This window comes from Balearica regulorum, chromosome 2 (genome assembly GCF_011004875.1).
Source record: "Balearica regulorum gibbericeps isolate bBalReg1 chromosome 2, bBalReg1.pri, whole genome shotgun sequence".
Lineage (NCBI taxonomy): Eukaryota > Metazoa > Chordata > Aves > Gruiformes > Gruidae > Balearica > Balearica regulorum.
The window spans coordinates 57,305,324-57,323,585 of NC_046185.1; the positions used below are offsets into that span (position 1 = coordinate 57,305,324).

At 43.9% G+C, this 18,262-nt stretch overlaps 1 protein-coding gene across 14 annotated transcripts in view; it reads right to left on the bottom strand.

The window, feature by feature from the left end:
* Window positions 1-18,262, bottom strand: part of PIEZO2 (piezo type mechanosensitive ion channel component 2) — a 325,825-nt gene that overhangs the window by 114,599 nt on the left and 192,964 nt on the right. For all 14 annotated transcript variants that reach the window (XM_075744452.1, XM_075744443.1, XM_075744445.1 and 11 more), the window contains exons 6-7: window positions 16,941-17,151; window positions 13,844-14,057 (exon numbers count right to left, since the gene is read on the bottom strand). In XM_075744452.1, the coding sequence (XP_075600567.1) occupies window positions 13,844-14,057; window positions 16,941-17,151 (425 nt within the window). The remainder of the gene's footprint in view (window positions 1-13,843; window positions 14,058-16,940; window positions 17,152-18,262) is intronic.

Consider the following 18,262-nt stretch of genomic DNA (forward strand, 5'->3'; position numbering starts at 1 on the left):
GCATCAGCATTTAGCAGTGTGGTGCTACCTGACCAGAACGTGCAAGCGACCCGGTACAACAACTAACCATGCAACTGCCTGCCAGCTTAAGAGATTTACTGTTACCTTTTAGAATAACATATGCAGAAGAACAGAAATTGTTTTAAAGTGTAGCTCCACACTCATTTCAACTTTGAGGTAACTTGGTCTGTGATCTAGGAACCTAAGGACATAGACTGTAGCCAAAAACTTTGGGTTTTATTCCAAGCTCTGGCTATCTGGGGGGGTTATGCAATTCATCTAACATTTCTGTTAGAGAATTTTTCCACCTCTGAAAGGGAATGATGATACTTTTCAGTCACACTGGGACAGTCTGCTAGGTTCAGTGATGCATGCAGAGGATAAAGAGATTTTCCACTTACTCAGCTGGAGGTGAAATGGATTGAAAAAAGAGCAAGAGTGATTGATACCTAAACTAAGAGATTCTGCAGTAGAAAATATGAGCAAAGATACTCTTTTTTAATACAGAATGCACTAAGGCAGAAATGCAAGTTATGATTCCCATTTGGTTTTAAACAGAAAAAGAGAAGAAAAGAGCAAGATGTGGGAAAGAAGATAATGGGATAATGAACAATAAGGCTTGGGAAATGTGGGGAAAATGCCTAATTATCTAATTTCAAAACCAATGCTGTATAACAGAGCTGATTTAAATTGGTTATAAACTGCACCTGATTGGCTCAGTTTTTATCACTAAGTTCCCAACTTCAGCTAAATGAACATAAACAAGAGATTAAGCACATCCACTCTGCGTGTTCAAAGAGAGACCGCCTCTTGCACAGACAAGGACTGACTCCCCCGTGCGTGCTCAGCTGAGGTTATTCAGGACTGCCTTTCCTACTACCTCGGAGGAATGTGGGATTATTCATTTGTCAATGTTTATGCACTGAGCTGAAAACACAAAGAGCTACATAAGTGCTAAATATTTATCATCACAGTTTCTGGGCATGGCAGAGTATGAAAATAAAGGCTGGCAAGCAGACCTCAGGAAAACAGTGGAGACGAGCTTGTAATGCCAAGAGAAGTTTGCTAATTGTAATCCATATCTGCTAATACCACAAAGCAATAACAATCCAAATCCGGTAGGAGGGGAGGGGTTGATGTCTCTCCGTCCCTTTTCTGTCCTTTTTTTCAGGCACTTGCCTAATGATCAGAGCAGATTTCTTTCTTAAAAGAATATGAAAAGAAAATTAAAGGGTCACTTCTTTGCCGTCATCCTCTGCATGCCCACACAGGACAGCCTGTGAGGGGCAGGGAGCCTGTATTCAAGTGCCAGTATGGGAATCAGATACATGTAAGCAGGCGCACGATGTGGATGGGGGAGTGGAGTGATCCTGCTCTCTCTCACCACGAGCAGAGCTTCTGTCAGTGGAGAAGCATGCTGGTCCCATGAGAACCAGCTGCCTAAGTGGATGCAAAAGTGGGAAGGCTCTGTTATGAGAGCAACTGCACACTCAGTTCAGTCGAACCAGAATCAGCAGGCAAATTTATCACGGTACATCAGCACCTTTAAAATCTTTGTCACTTCCCTCTGTCTCACTCACCCCGACATTTCCACGCGCCCCAAGAAAGAGGCACCTTTGGTTGTTCTTACGGTAACACACGGCTATTTGGGAGCAAGAGACAGCAAGGAAGTGGCAATTCGCCAACATTATGTCATGCGATGGTGACTGATTTTTACGTTTGCAGCTTACGCTCGGTTTCCGGCTGCAGCATACATGTTGTTGGGAGCGCCAAGGCTCCCCTCTCCCCACTAACGAGAACCACCTGCGGCCGGGGCCGGCCCCGCCAGCCTGCCAGAGATCTCGCCGGTCGCAGCAAAACACGGCTCGGAAACTGGCCTTTCCCGCATGCAGAAAGCTGTTGTTTTTACAAGGCCTTAGCATGTGTGTCTCGGTTTACATCCCTTTCAAGTCCAGGGGAAGATAGAGGCACGTAAATCACCTGTGGTGCAATGCCAGTAATGCGCATAATCCTGTGTCTGCTTCTGCGAAGGCTAAGTTTGGCACTTTGCGTGGGGCGGCAGTTACGGTGAGCACCGACGGCTCCGCCATGGCGATGGAGAGCCACCACCGCGCAGACTGCCAGGGAGGCTGGGCGGGATGCTCTGCCAGAGGAATTGCTGCAGTTTTCTCACTAGTTCATCTGCTGCTTTTTTCAGAGAGTTTCAAACTTGCTGTAAATCCTGGCACAAACAAGAATTTGCTGATTTTAAAGAAATGCAGTATATAGCAAAAAGAGATGGGTATTAATAATCATGCAAAGACCAGCACGGCCTACAAATTATCCCTAGTAAAGCTGGGTAAGTTTGCACTGACTTCCCTGTTTTCACCACTGGATTTCCACCAAAACCTGAGCTAACCATTTTAAATCGACGTTGAGTACAACTCTGCTAGTTGTAGTGTGCTGGCACTGCTCAGTAGTGGCCAAAACACTGGTGTGTTATCAACACCTTGCTAGCTACCAATACACAGCACCATAAGGACTGCTGTGGGGAGAATTAACTCCATCTCAGCCAGACCCAATACAAGTGAGCACAGCATGGACATTTATTACATGCCCACTGATGAGTGAATCTCCAAGGAATCCCTCCAAATAGGCGTAGAAAGAGGTGAATTCATTTTGGATGAATATCCAAATGCCCGTGTGGCAGACATGAGGCTGGAAATCTCACAACAGTGAGTAGTTTTGCAATGTTTCCACGGCTTTCTTGCTACAACTGACTGGGAACTCCATCACTGTTTCTCCTATCGCATCTGGATATTCCAGACAGTGCTCTCAGAACGGTTATAAGTGTGAAACTCAAACCAGTCAAAAATTATATTAACCTTTTTAAGTCTTGAAAAAAGTTCAATTTGTAATGAAATTCTGAGCAGGGTTCACTAAATAGGACTCTTTCTTTCTGTCCTGGTTCTGGCAAGGATAGAGTTAATTTCCCAAGGAGCCAGGACAGGTGAGCCAAGCTGGCCGGGGGCTATTCCATACCATGTGACATCATGCTCCCCATAAAAGGGGGCCAGGCGGGGAGGGGCGGGTTCGGCGTGTCGGCGTGGCTCCGGGACGGGTCGAGCGTCCGGTCGGTCGGTCGGTCGGTCGGTCGGTCGTCGGATCGGTAAAATCGTTCTCTGTTATCACCATTGTTACTAGCTGTTATCAGCACTGTTGTTGATTGTTCTCCCTCTCCCTTGCTGTCCCAGTAAACTGCCCTTATCCCAACCCTCCAGGCTTTGCCGTTGTTTTTCCGTTCTCCTCCCCATCCCGCCGGGGGAGGGGTGAGCGAGCGGCTGGGGCTAAACCACGTCAGTCCTTTTTGGCGCCCAACGTGGGGCTCGAGGGGTTGTGATAACGGCAAATCTGACCCAAGTGTGTTAAAACAAAGTTGTTAAAAGCATTTATGATGTTATTGAAACAGTCACTGGTCATAATGATGTTCTGTTTGCTCACATGGCTCTGTTTTGTAAACCCATGTTTACTCTATGCAATCCCTGCGGTGCTGTTTATCACCTCTGGAAGAGGGGTTCGTGTTCTCATGTTGTTATATTGTGTGATAATGACTTATGATAAGATATCATTGACAGTCATGGGTCTGAGCTGGTATGTGTATGTAGCATTTAGGTCAGGCCCGTACCTCGGTCAGTATCTTTCAGAATTGATTAATAATTGGACCCAATCTATGGGGAAGACAGGGGGGGATACCTTCTCCCACTCTTTCACCTCCTCTTTTCCCTTTTGGTTGGTTACAACAATTTTTGAGTATTTTGAATACCCTTGGAATGTTCAGGCCATTATATTCCTATTGCTAGGTCTCCTGAATGCTTTCCCACTCCTGTTCAGGGTTAGCAAAAATCTTTTCAAGAGTACCACCCAGGGATCTTCCCCAAGGCTGAATGGTCAGGGCTGGCATGGCATGTGGGAGAGTATGGGTGGGTATCTAGAGACCTTTTCACCCCCAATGGTTTGGAGCTTCACTCCTGAACAATTGCAAGACCCTGATAAAATGGTAGAATATTTGAAAGGAAAATGCTGTGGGGATTCTAAGGAGACACAACTTACTGCGCTGTGCTGGGCCCTGGCCACAATCTATCAAACACTGCTGGATAGTAGACAGCACCATCCAGAGGGAGAGAGCGGACCCACAGGCACTGCAGCTGCCCAGGCCCCCGCGACAGGCACTGCAGCTGCCCAGGCCCCCGCGACAGGCACTGCAGCTGCCCAGGCCCCCGCGACAGGCACTGCAGCTGCCCAGGCCCCCGCGACAGGCACTGCAGCTGCCCAGGCCCCCGCGACAGGCACTGCAGCTGCCCAAACCCCCGCGACAGGCACTGCAGCTACCCAAACCCCCGCAACAGGCACTGTAGTCGAGCCAAAAGATCAACCCACACCAGTATCAGTTGCCCCTATACACAAAAAGAAATACACAAGGAAATCAGTTCGCTTAGTGAAAGATGATGATGAACCAGGGCCATCACGAGAACAAGAAGAAGAGCCAGAACCAGAAGTGATTACTCGATCCCTGTCCCTGAGTGAGCTGCGAGATATGCGGAAAGATTTCAGCCGCCTTCCAGGGGAGCATATTATTACCTGGCTGCTCCGCTGCTGGGATAATGGGGCCAGTAGCCTGGAACTGGAGGGCAGGGAGGCCAAGCAGCTAGGATCCTTGTCTAGGGAAGGGGGCATTGACAAAGCAATTGGGAAGAAGGCACAGGCCCTTAGCCTCTGGAGGCGCCTCCTGTCAAGTGTGAGGGAAAGGTATCCTTTCAGTGAAGATGTCGTATGTCGGCCAGGCAAGTGGACCACTATGGAGAGAGGTATTCAATATCTGAGGGAATTAGCTGTGCGGGAGATAGTTTATTATGATCCGGACAATGCACAGTTGCCCACAGACCCTGATGAAGTCCACTGTACCCGACCCATGTGGCGAAAATTTGTGCGAAGTGCACCATCTTCGTACGCCAACTCACTGGCAGTAATCGACTGGAAAAGTGAAGAGGCACCCACAGTGGACGAAGTGGCTGGCCGGCTCCGGCAGTATGAAGAGAGCCTTTCCTCCTCCCTAGTCTCGGCTGTGGAGAAACTGTCTCAGGATGTCCGGCAACTCAAAGAGGATATATCTTACTCCCCACCTGTACAGACCCGCATTTCAGCTGTTAGGAGTAAGCGTTTTTCTGCTCCAGAGAGGGGATATAGAGCATACACACCACGAGGTATCCTGTGGTTTTTCCTGCGTGACCACGGAGAAGACATGAGGAAATGGGATGGGAAGCCCACCTCAACCCTGCGGGCACGCGTACATGAGCTACAAGGCAAGACAGCTGTAAGAAGGGACTCTTCCAGAAAGAATGCTGCTCCAGTTTCCACCGGGCAGCCCCCCAGACCAAGTGAAAGGCCAGATCGCACTTCTGATCCTCTTGAAGGGACCTCTAAGTCCTTTTTGCAAGACGTGAGTAGTGACTATGACGAGCAGGACTAGAGGGGCCCTGCCTCCAGCCAGGTGGAGGAAAGGGACAATAGGGTTTATTGGACTGTGTGGATCCGATGGCCTGGCACATCGAACCCACAAGAGTACAAGGCCCTAGTGGACACGGGTGCACAGTGTACCCTAATGCCATCGAACTATGAAGGGGTGGAACCAATATCTATTTCTGGTGTGACGGGGGGATCCCAACAGTTGACTCTGTTGGAGGCTGAAGTAAGTCTAACTGGGAATGAGTGGCAAAAGCACCCCATTGTGACTGGGCCAGAGGCTCCATGCATCCTGGGCATAGACTACCTCCGGAAAGGGTATTTCAAAGACCCAAAAGGTTACAGGTGGGCTTTTGGAATAGCTGCCTTAGAAGCGGAGGAAATTGAACCATTGTCTAGTTTGCCTGGTCTCTCGGAGGACCCTTCTGTTGTAGGGTTGCTGAAGGTTGAAGAGCAACAGGTGCCGATTGCTACTACAACTGTGCACCGGCGGCAATACCGCACCAACAGAGACTCCCTGGTTCCCATCCACAAACTAATTCATCAACTGGAGGGTCAGGGAGTGATCAGCAGAACCCACTCACCCTTTAACAGTCCCATATGGCCAGTGCGGAAGTCCAATGGCGAGTGGAGGCTGACGGTAGACTATCGTGGCCTGAATGAAGTCACACCGCCCATGAGTGCTGCCGTGCCGGATATGCTGGAACTTCAATATGAACTGGAGTCAAAGGCAGCCAAATGGTATGCCACAATTGATATAGCTAATGCATTTTTCTCGATCCCTTTGGCAGCAGAGTGCAGGCCGCAGTTTGCCTTCACTTGGAGGGGCGTCCAGTACACCTGGAATCGACTGCCCCAGGGGTGGAAACACAGCCCCACAATTTGCCATGGACTGATCCAGACTGCACTGGAAAAGGGTGAAGCCCCAGAGCACCTGCAATACATTGATGACATCATTGTATGGGGCAACTCAGCAGAGGAAGTTTCTGAGAAAGGGAAGAAAATAATCCAAATCCTGCTGCAGGCTGGCTTTGCCATAAAACGAAGTAAGGCAATGAGTTCTGTAAAATAATCTGGGCATGACGTAGATGGTATGGAATAAGGGGTGGATAATGTCCTGGTTCTGGCAAGGATAGAGTTAATTTCCCAAGGAGCCAGGACAGGTGAGCCAAGCTGGCCGGGGGCTATTCCATACCATGTGACATCATGCTCCCCATAAAAGGGGGCCAGGCGGGGAGGGGCGGGTTCGGCGTGTCGGCGTGGCTCCGGGACGGGTCGAGCGTCCGGTCGGTCGGTCGGTCGGTCGGTCGTCGGATCGGTAAAATCGTTCTCTGTTATCACCATTGTTACTAGCTGTTATCAGCACTGTTGTTGATTGTTCTCCCTCTCCCTTGCTGTCCCAGTAAACTGCCCTTATCCCAACCCTCCAGGCTTTGCCGTTGTTTTTCCGTTCTCCTCCCCATCCCGCCGGGGGAGGGGTGAGCGAGCGGCTGGGGCTAAACCACGTCACTTTCTCAGTCATCTTGAGCAGTTTCTGATATAAACCACACCAGCTTGTTTCAGTGAAGTAAGACACTAAAAGGGAACTAAAGAATATGCAAGACTTGTTAGGAACCAGTACACCCTCCTCTTAGGAAGGAGAAACAAATGTAATGGAGAAGGTTAGATTTACTGTGAATTTTCCAGTATTCCTTAGTTCACCTATATTTTCAGGTCTTCTGCCACGTTGTCATCAATTCTGGTAACTGTCTGCTCACCAGCCACAGCTATAGGTCTGTATTTTTTTGGACACCATATATATGCTATTAGGTAGTTAATAAAAAATGAAGACCACACAGACTCTGATGACTCAGCTGATGATAGCAAATGCACTGTTTACGGTGTAGTACAGAAAAACTTCCTAGCATAATATTGAGAAACTCACGTTGTATGGTGCACAAAATCCTGGGACAAAATATCTTTTGCAGAATCATGCAATTCAGAAGAGCACTTAGAATCACAGACCCATAGAACAGCCCAGGTTGGAGGGGACCTCGAAAGATCATCTGGCCCCACCTTTCATGGGAAAGGAAGCCTGGATGAGCCCACCTACCCTGGGCTACCTCACAGTTTAGAAAGAGATTACGATAATAGCAAGGATGATTACTGGTTTTTGTCAATGGGAGCCTGAACTTGCATTTCTAAGCCGTTAACAGAATCATTCACCACCTTTGTAAAATAATTTGAAAAAAAAGAAGCTGAAGATAAGGTTCTAAAATAGCACATACGCTGAAGTTGAATTAATTGTCTCCTAAGCTGTGGTGCATTATACAGCTAATACAAAACTCAGCTGCAAAACTTCCATAAGAATAAGGTTAGCTAACTTCCATTCTTCTGCAAGAGAGAAATCCTGGCTCTCAAACCTAATCTAGTGACAAAGCTGCCAAGTGACAAAGGTGGTAGCTTTTGGTTTGGAGCATACTCTGCAACTGCAAAGTGTGCTTTTGCTGACGATGGAAACAGAAGAAGGGCAGTGCAGTGTCCTTACATGACATGTGTCCAGGGATCTCTGACCTGGCAGTAGGCGCTGCGGTACCATGACGGTAAGTGGCTAAAAAAATCAGGCAGAAGGCACGAAAGCTGCTGCAGCCAAAAGGCAGCTCAATATAGGGTACACAAATGGACTTCAAATACTCCGTCTTGTCAAACACTGGCTTGTGACCAGGTTACAGGGCAACTCCAAAACCTCAGAAATCCATACAGGGGGTATGAATTCTGTCTCTCAGAGGTGAGCCACCTTTGAGATAGGTGCAAAAGACGGTCTGCAGCAAGCACTCACAGTGGCTGCAGCTCAGGTGAAACATGTTTCCCGGCTCTTGGCTCCAAGTGGGGCTACAAAGGCAGCAGGAGATCAGTGCCTTGCCCTGCAGAGGGGCACGACGCTGCCAAGAAGGTAATCACTCAGCTGCACCTTGCTATTTTGGCAATATCTGCTCTCCCGCTCAGATTTTATTAGCACACTTAGCCTCTAATTTAGAAAAAAAAAAAAATTACAGCCGGATGTCCCACCCTGATCTGACAACTCCAGGAATATTTTTGAGACTGTGCTTAAGCATTTATTCATTTATTACCCTGGATAAACAGAGCATTTGGGCTACAAATTCTGAATCTAGATCAAAGCTTTCAGGGAAGTTCAAATGGAGGATTTTGGACTGGACTCATCTCAGATAAATCTAAAAACAAACTGGATATTCTGAATCTACCATCTGTAGCAAATACCAGTATAACCACCACCCCCCCCAAAAAAAAAAAAAAAGTCTTTTAAGCAAGCTTATTACTAATCACTGTAAAACCTATTTAAAAAGTTCTGCTTAAACAGATTTATAGGCATCTTTCAGATGAAAATTTCCTGTTGAAAAGACAGCCTTAGATTAGATTTCCCCACTCAGATTGCAACAAAACAAACAGTTGTGTAATTCCAAATTCCCATTCATTTAAAGATGTGAAATAACATATCACTGTCAAGTGGATGACACTCCTTGGACTCCTAGGTCTGCCTCACTTCATAAGAGTGATGCCTTCCCATAGATGAAACCATTTGTATTTAAACTATTTTCAATATTACTTGCCTGAAAGCTACCAGCAATACAAGACAGACCTAAAACTCTAGGCAAGCAAGCACATGGGTTTTATTTTACATTGAATCACTGGGTCTTTAAATGAATATGCTTATAAGCACAGTTTTGGACAGGAATAACTTTACTGACTCAGGATAAACTTCATACCACTGCACTGATCCTATTTCTTCATGTTGGCAAGGCCTTATCGTTGTCCCTATTACATCCTTTTGCCAAAATAAACAATATGAGGAAGAAAGGAGGCGGCAATCCGAAAAATGGCAAACATATTATTGCATATTTTTTCAGGCTGTGGCACTGTGTACATAATTTCTAAAGTCATTTTAGCTCATTGACTTATTTTTATTAACTCAGGTGAAAAGAATTTTATGGCAGAAATATGATATTTACAGAATTTTGCTTTAAATGGATACTTCTTGCTATTGTTTTCCCACCTCTGTAAATCACCAATTTTGCAATACGGCAGCAAGTCAACACAGAAGGTACCTATTTTAAATGAAATTATAAAATAAGTGTGGATCTCTTTATTTGACAGAGATCAGTTATTATTTAACCAGTGTTAATTTATGGAACATGATAACTCCTAACTGAAGGGCAGATTCATCCTTATTTACACTGGTCCTCCTGCACCATTCAGGACCACTCTTTCCAAGGCAGTCAGTCCTCGAAGGACTGCTGCTCTAGAGAAGAGCTCTTAGTGGCAGAGGCAGCTTCGTGCAAGCTCTGTCGCTACCGTGCCTACCCCTGACACGTCAGCTATACTTCAGACTTTTCGGTACCCTATACATTTTTCAACCTGCGGATCCTAGTGCACACTGGATGGCATTTCGGTGTGTGTTTGCTTTTATGCCACTTTTATCTGCACATCTCAGAACCAGAAAGGCACAACAGTAGATCTGAAACTTTGCAGGAGATCAGTGCCTTCATGTTTGCTAATAGCACTATGGCGAATACACAGAGCTATGCTATCACGTTATCCTGTTTTGGGGGGAAGTACTTGGCTTGCAGAATCCCAGAAGGTTTCAGGGCAAAACATGTAAATTCACCAGATTTCAGACTATCCCTTCCAAAAAAAAGGGCTTTTTTCTGGTGACACTGTTCAGTCACTTCTTACAATCACAAATGCTGAATTTTGAGTTGAAGGTTCAACTCAAAACGGAAGGAGCGGAATGAGGATGATGCAAATCTTCGCTGAAAGACACTGTTAACTTGAGAACTTTCCAGCTTGTTTGGGTATAGTTTAACTTCATTTAGTCTGAAATCAATCGATACAGTGGCAAGCTGAATGCATTGCTATTCAGAGACAACATATTTTTTATTGATCAGAAACAACTTGTATATTTCTTGTGAACTTGAGAACTCAAACCCAGAAACACCAATGTTAGCAGTTTTTTTAAAACACGAGCTTTATGCTCTGCAGAGAGAAATAATATCCACCAGCTGTACAGCAGGAGTAGTTTTCACATCTGTCCTTGCGTCTGAGGAGAGCTTAACTGGCGGATCAAGCCCTCAAAACTTTACAAAGAAATAAAGGCCCTCCTTCCTTATGCTTCAGCTCCCCTTCTTATACGGACAAAGGTCCATTTGTAAGGGCACAAAGCTAACACATGCAAATACATGTACCTGCTGTATTTCTTTCCGTACAGTGAGTTTATTGCGACTAAATAAGGAGAGCTCAGACAACTGACTAAGCATGGGAACGATCTGCTGTTCTCCTCTTGCAAAAACACATTAAACAGCATACTCTGGGTGAGAATAGCAGAGAAGAATTTGGGGAATCAGATTATTTTCTCAGCATATAATTTATCCACTAGTCTCTCACTAATATTAATGGGAATTCTGCGTATTTAGCTCTGCTCCAAGCCAAGATGCTACATGAAATAGCAAGGTATCAAATTTCTTCTAGGGTGAAAAATGCTAAAACATTTTTCTGCACCATTCCAGTACATGTGTCTCTCATTTTCCTCCTCTAGCCACCGCTGATATACCAGTCCTACTCCAATCATTAAAAATCATATTAGTGGCTTTTCCTCACACTCAGATTTGCACTTCCAAGCACCAATAACACCTGTCTTGACCAAAGTAAATCCACAGCAGAAAGAACTGAAATTAAAGAAAGAAGGAAGATATATTTACTGCACCTTCTGTTGAGTTGTCATCGGTGTTTTGTATATTCAAACATAATTTCCTATGTAATTTAGAACATCAGTCCCTCACATGATATTATGTGTTAAAGATAGAGTACTCAACAGTACCAGTTCAAGAGAAAGTCTGCTAGAAGATAACATCATTTTCTGCTTCCAAAAACGTCAGTACATACTCCAAAGTCCAACACTGGGCCTTTTTTTAACTCAAACTTTGAAGGTGCTTTTCCTTTCTACAGTGAGGCAGAGACAACTTACTAGCAATCAGATTTTTTAATTTCAAAAATTAGTGACTAAAAGTGGCATATTTGTACTGAATGAAATGTTATCACAACATGTAGAATTACACTAATACCTAAATGCAGAAAATATCTTAGAGACTAAATTGATTGAAAACTAAAGTAAATAAAAATTATTTTAAAATAATAAAAATATTAAAAAGAAAAAAGGAACCTTTACAAATGAGGCATATGAAAAGAGTTTCACATATTCTAGCAAAATGGTATGAAACACATAACCCTCGAGAAAATGTTATTGCTGTCTGGTGGTAAAATATTATGAGATGAAATCCTCATAGCCAAATAGTTCAGAATTTTGAAGCCATGTTTTCTTTCTTTTCTTAATACACAGAGGAAGTAATATAAAGGTTTTAGGGAAGTTGTGAGCGTTTTAGCTGCTTGGCAGTAGAAATCACCCATTCACCTCTAGGTGGCACAAAAGAACGTAAACTAAGCAGATCTTTTCCGATTTTTTCAGGTAATGCTATGCCCTCCCAATCAGCCTCCTCAAGTCAACAATTCCAACATCACAAAACACACATCTATTAACCTGTACTAAATAAAATGTCAAAATAAGTATTGAAGTACCAGCTAATGTAGCTAAGCAGCTCATTTTTTTTTACTGCTTTTAATAAAGTACATTGAGATATAAATCATTAATTTACAATACGTCTAATATCTTTCCACCTTCAACTTGTAATACTTAAAAGGAACAACAGCCTTGCAAGAAACAAATTTAAGGCTTACATTTAGTTTAATGTAAGGATTACTATGGCCCCAAAAAGTACATACCATAAACAATTTCATCATAATCCAGCAGAAAAAAAAAAATAGTAATGAGTAAAATACATGCATTACTTCATCTTATTTTAGATCACAGTATAAAAGCATGTAAAAAAGTAAAGGGTCAGGGAAATCACATCCAATCAATATTTACTTCAGCAGTAACTAGAAATGCTGCCTTTTGACTTACGCGATGCAGCTATCGATACGAACATAAGATGGGTGTGTTCTGCATGACCAGAGAGAACTTTTATACTAACAGTCTACTATTATGCACAGCAGGTGAAGTACCACAACAGCCCTCAGTCTCTGCACACAAGGATGTCACCACACATGCATTTTGCCCCAATTAAGACACTATGACATTGGCTCTCAGAGTATTTATTTTCCTCTACCAAAAAATGTGCATGCATATACTGCCCTTGCATCAATGCCACCATCTATTTCCTTTATCTCCTGTCTCATGCAAATCACTCTCACTCACATCTGAGAAAAACCAAAATCACCTCCCTCTCATAACCTGCCCCAGCTCTCTATAATTGCCCAGATGGGACTTCAGCAAGGCCAAGTGCAAAGGTCCTACACATGGGCTGGTGCAATCCCAAGCACAACTACAGGCTGGGCAAGGAATGGATTGAAAGCAGCCCGAGGAGAAGGACTTGGGGGTATTGATTGATGAGAAGCTCAACATGAGCCAGCAGTGTGCACTTGCAGCCCAGAAAGCCAACCGTGTCCTGGGCCACATCAAAAGAAGCGTGACCAGCAGGTCGAGGGAGGCAATTCTCCTCCTCTACTCCACTCTCGTGAGACTCCACCTGGCATACTGCATCCAGCTCTGGGGTCTCCAACATAAGGAGGACACGACCCTGTTGGAGCGAGTCCAGAGGAGGGCCACAAAGATGATCAGAGGGCTGGAGCACCTCTCCTATGAGGACAGGCTGAGAGAGTTGAGATTGTTCAGCCTGGAGAAGAGAAGGCTCCGGAGAGACCTTATAGCAGCCTTCCAGTACCTGAAGGGCCTGCAGGAAAGCTGGGGAGGGACTGTTTATCAGGGAGTGTAGTGATAGGACAAGGGGTAATGGGTTTAAGGAGGGTAGATTTAGATTAGATGTTAGGAAGACATTCTTTACTGTGAGGGTGGTGAGGCACTGGAACTGGTTTCACAGAGAAGCTGTGGCTGCCCCCTCCCTGGAAGTGTTCAAGGCCAGGCTGGATGGGGCTTTGGGCAACCTGGTCTAGTGGAGGGTGTCTCTGCCCATGGCAGGGGGCTTGGAACTAGATGATCTTTAAGATCCCTTCCAACCCAAACCATTCTATGATTCTATGACTTTTATGACTCTATCATCCAAACCCATTCAGTCTGAAATGCTTCGACTCTTCCAAGACTGAACATGAAGTTATGCATAAAATTTGTCACAGCCCTATGTGGAAAAACATTTGATGCAAATGTGATGTGTTATCATGTGATAACAGAGCATTGGATCATGTGCCCACAATTAAACAGAAAAGGAATTTCTCTCACCTGGCATAGAAATCTTTTGGTGGAACAACCTCCTGAAAGAACTGTAGCTGGTACAAATAAAGTCCAATCAAGTGCCCCGCACTGAATATAGCCATTAATACACACAGACAGCTGAATATCAGCGGATCAAATGCTTGGCAACAGGACCACCATGTGCACAGGCCCAAAAATACAAAGAAATACACAGCTGAGGTCAAAGATGGCACCATCATACCTGTGAAAATAAAAACACGGAGGGTTGGAAAAGTGTGGGAAATATCAGCGTTTGTTAAACTTCTAAGTCTGACAAGAAGTCTGTTAAACAATTTAATCCAATTACTGTTTACGTTGATTATTACAATTAGCTCTTAAGACTGTTATTAGCTTGGAGACTGGAAGAAAAGGATCTTTTTTTTTTTCAGTTCACTCATGCCATACATTACCACTTAGTATGCAACCACTCTCCAGACCTCTCTGAGATGAAATCTTCACTTTATAAAGATGTTTAACAAAGCATGGAGAAAACCAGAAATGTGGCTGCAAGGCCAGCCAATAGTGCCTGAGAGCACTGGTGTATTAGATTTCAAAATTAATTTTAAGTACAAGATGCTAAAATGGCATGACAGTTGAACAGTGAAAAGCCTTCTCATATAAATCTTGAGATACCTTGACATTATTAAAACCAAAAGAAACCCTGATAAAAGCTATCTAGAGAATATTCAGTAAATGTACGATCTTTTTAACTTGTAACTCTTAGAAACTTGTGATTTTCATATGACAAAGATTCTGCTGTCTTACTGTTTTTGCCCCTGGACATGTAGCAGAGTATTTCACTTGTGAAAATGTCTAACTGATGAAGGAGACTCACTGCTCTGTGGGTAACCCACAAAAATAAGTAAGGACGCAGGAAAAACATACATGTCTAAGAGTGGCAACCAGGAGAAAACGACATAAGAGAGCTTACATCCAGTCCAGTAACAGTACTGAAGCGAATAGGGACACCTGTCTCAATTTATTTTAAAATTTTTCACTGGTGTATGTGTAAGAGCCGCCTTCCCTCAGGACAGATCTGCAGGCTCTGCTGGCCCCGCAGCTGAGCTGGCCACTCTGGCAGGAGGGCTTGTGCCTTGCCAGGTGCTGGCTTGAGGTGATTTTTGGGGGCTGCACTCCAGGAGTCAGGCCCTGGCTGGACTGAGTCCAGGCGCTGCCCAGACAGGCTTGGGGCATGCCTAGCGGTGCCCATGTGCGTTTCCACCCACAGCCTTTGCAGAGCAGAGTCCTTGCAAGGGGGAAGGGGAGAAGGGGGGTCTCGGGAGATTGGGAGCTAGATTTTATTGGCAGAAGTTGTCAAAAGCTGGGGTGGTCACAACCACGTGATGCTGGGCAAAATATGTGTGCTGTAAGGACTCTTGTCCATGGTCATTTTGCCTGAGTTTCATCACCACATCCCTTCGCATTGTACTTGAGATCAAGTCTTCAGACGAGGGTGCTTTGTCTCTGCTCCAGCATGTAACCGGCTGGTGTTTCCATAGGCTCACAGACTTAAAAGCATGACAGGACCACAGGGATCTTCTACTTCGACTGCTTTCATGATGGAGGCTGTAAAACTGCACCCAGCAATTTCCACCTCAAGGCTGCAATTATTTCCTTTCTTCTTTCAAAGAGATACTGTGTCTTTATTTAAACACTTTAGGAGAAGGAGAATACACTATATCCATAAAAAAGTTGTTTATTACGGCCAATTACTCTGGCTGTGAAAAATTCAAAATTTATTTCTGGTCTGAAATTGCCTAGGTTTACCACTTAACTATTGGCTCACATTATAACTTCTACTAGACGAGATGCCTGTTTAAAAAAATGCAGACACTTTGTACCTTTGTCAGTTCTTTAAGGCTGCAGTCAAATCACCATTCATCTTTTATTTTTCTTGGCATGGTAGGTGAGGAAGTATTTAACTAATTAAGCTCGAGGTCTCTCTCTGGAATACAGGCTTCCCAGACCTCAAGTCCTTTTTGTAACTCTCCTCCAAACGCCTCCTGGCTCTCGGCGTGTGTTGGAGTCCCATGGACAAGCTGCCCAACGCCTCTCGGGAGAAATCGCTCCCTGCCACTGCTGTGTGACCCTTCTGCTTCACCCTCCCTGCGTGATGTTCACCCATGCAACTTCAGAATGGCACCAAAACCATGTTTAGTTGTCCTTACCTATCAGGCAGTTTTTTTAAATTTTATTTTATGGCATCTCTCTTCCCTGATGTCAGGCTCCATGGTGATCCACATAACCTTTCTTTTCCCCTCCTTTTAGATTTATTACTTTGCATTTGGCTACACGTAACGCTGTCAGATAATCTTACCTTGTTGAAAGACCCACACCTGACCAGTCCTTGTCATTCAATACCAAGCATTTTTTGTACTATCACTTTATACTTCATATACTAGTACACTTCTATGTTAAGTATACACATGTACTTATACTTCAGATGTAAGGACTCTATTCAAACATGTGAGTAGGCAGTTAAATGCTAATTTACAATTGCATGATCCATGCAATTAATTAATTCATTACAAGCTACAGTGATTTTGTACACTTCCATTCTGTCTGTAGCTGATTTTGTAGTACTAAATCAAATGTCTTTTAAAAGGTTGGCTATATCACATCAAAACAGCTACTTTTATCAACCATATTAAAAACCAACATGAAGACTGCTTATCACTCTTTTTACACATTGCATGGTTGACCTATTAATCTTTTCTATTTTTTCTTTTATTAATTTTTTAATGCTATGTGAATACCGTTCTTTTACCCTTTAAGTGACACAACCAAATCTGTGAATTCACATTATAGTCACTTACAATATGCAACCATTCACCATTTGGTTACAACAGCTAACTGTGAAAGTTGTATACGGAATAATAAGGCCACACAGTATTAGTACAAAAAAAATTAAGCAACTCAGCATATTCCAATGCCTGCCAAAAACTTAATTTAAATAAAATCAGCAGCAATTTCTTTTCCCTTAAAAATTTCCATTGTTATTCCCCCAGGTGCCAAAGCGCTGAAAACTCATTTGTTAAATGCATAATCTAATGGGCTCTGGAGGAAATTTTTCAAATGCACCAACCTGCTGAACCAAGTAAAATTGTAACAACAACTTTTCCAGTGGTGATTATCATGTTGCCAATAAACTCCCTCAGTTTAGATGCTAGGGAGGCGATTCTACGCAGCAGTTTTAATTTCATGGTTTCTTCAAATTCTGCTTCACCACAGTCTTCGTCATCCAGATCTTCTTCATACATCAAAGCATCATCCGGCTCTAATTTTTCTCTTACAGCCTAAAGGAGGAGGGGGGAAAGAAAAAGTGAATGCAAAAGAGAGAGAGAGAGAGAAAGGCATTTGAAATTAAAAACCACACATGTATTATTCAACGATGAAGTCCTCATATAATCTTTGACTATGTGCAAGTAACAAGAGAGTTCTGAAAGATGTACTAAAGCTAGAGTGGTACATTGATGGTTCCCACTTCACATCTGTCTCAAGAAAAAGGGATATTAAGGGTCGTCTCTGAGAAAGACTGCAGTCCTCTTACATGTGCACAACAGGCTGCTTGTTCATTTATACATGAAATTTGGTTTGGTTTGATATGCATTCTTTCCATCTTGCTATCTATTATCTGTTAAACTCCTCTTTGGCTCAATGGCTCCAGGTATAAGCTCCAGCCACTAAGCCCAAGTGTCTTGCTGGCTGATGTTCCTCAACAAACCTCACTTTTCAAATCCTTCCCCATGAACCCTTCTAGGTCTTTAAATGCAAAACCTAGAATGGGGTGAGCGCGAGTGATCTGAGACAGGGCAACAAGGGCTGAAATAAATAGACAGATAGCTCACTGGTGACTGAAGGGCAGTTTGGGAGAGAAAAAATACGCTGAGCAGAGGCTCAAGGAGAGAATGAGAAATGGTGAGGTTGGCTGATGCTGAAAGAACAAGAGAAAAAGTGAGAAAGAGAGAAGTAGTGAAAGCTTGAGTGGTCTGCAACAATTTAGCAGGGGAAATGAGACCAGTGGCTTAGAACTACACAATGGAAAAAGGAAAAGAAGGAAACGTGTAAAGGCCCCTCATACTTGAGCAGTTTGTTAGGATTTGGCAGTGGCCTTCACCATCAAGTCTCCATCGTATCTTGGAGACCAGAAGACATACACAGCTATTGAGTGATGCAGACTAAATCATCAACTCATGGTGAGAAACTGCAGGATTAGCAGGAGGCCCACCCAGAGATACAATTTATGGAAAAATTAGTCATTCACAGACATGTAGGGGCATATTTAAAAAAAAAAAAAGTAATAGCTTTGAGCCAGGTTCTCACTTGGTGTAATACAGCATAGCTTCTTTGGCACTAGTCTGAACTTGTATTAGCTAACGTTAGTTCTGGCCAAGCAGTATCTCTGAG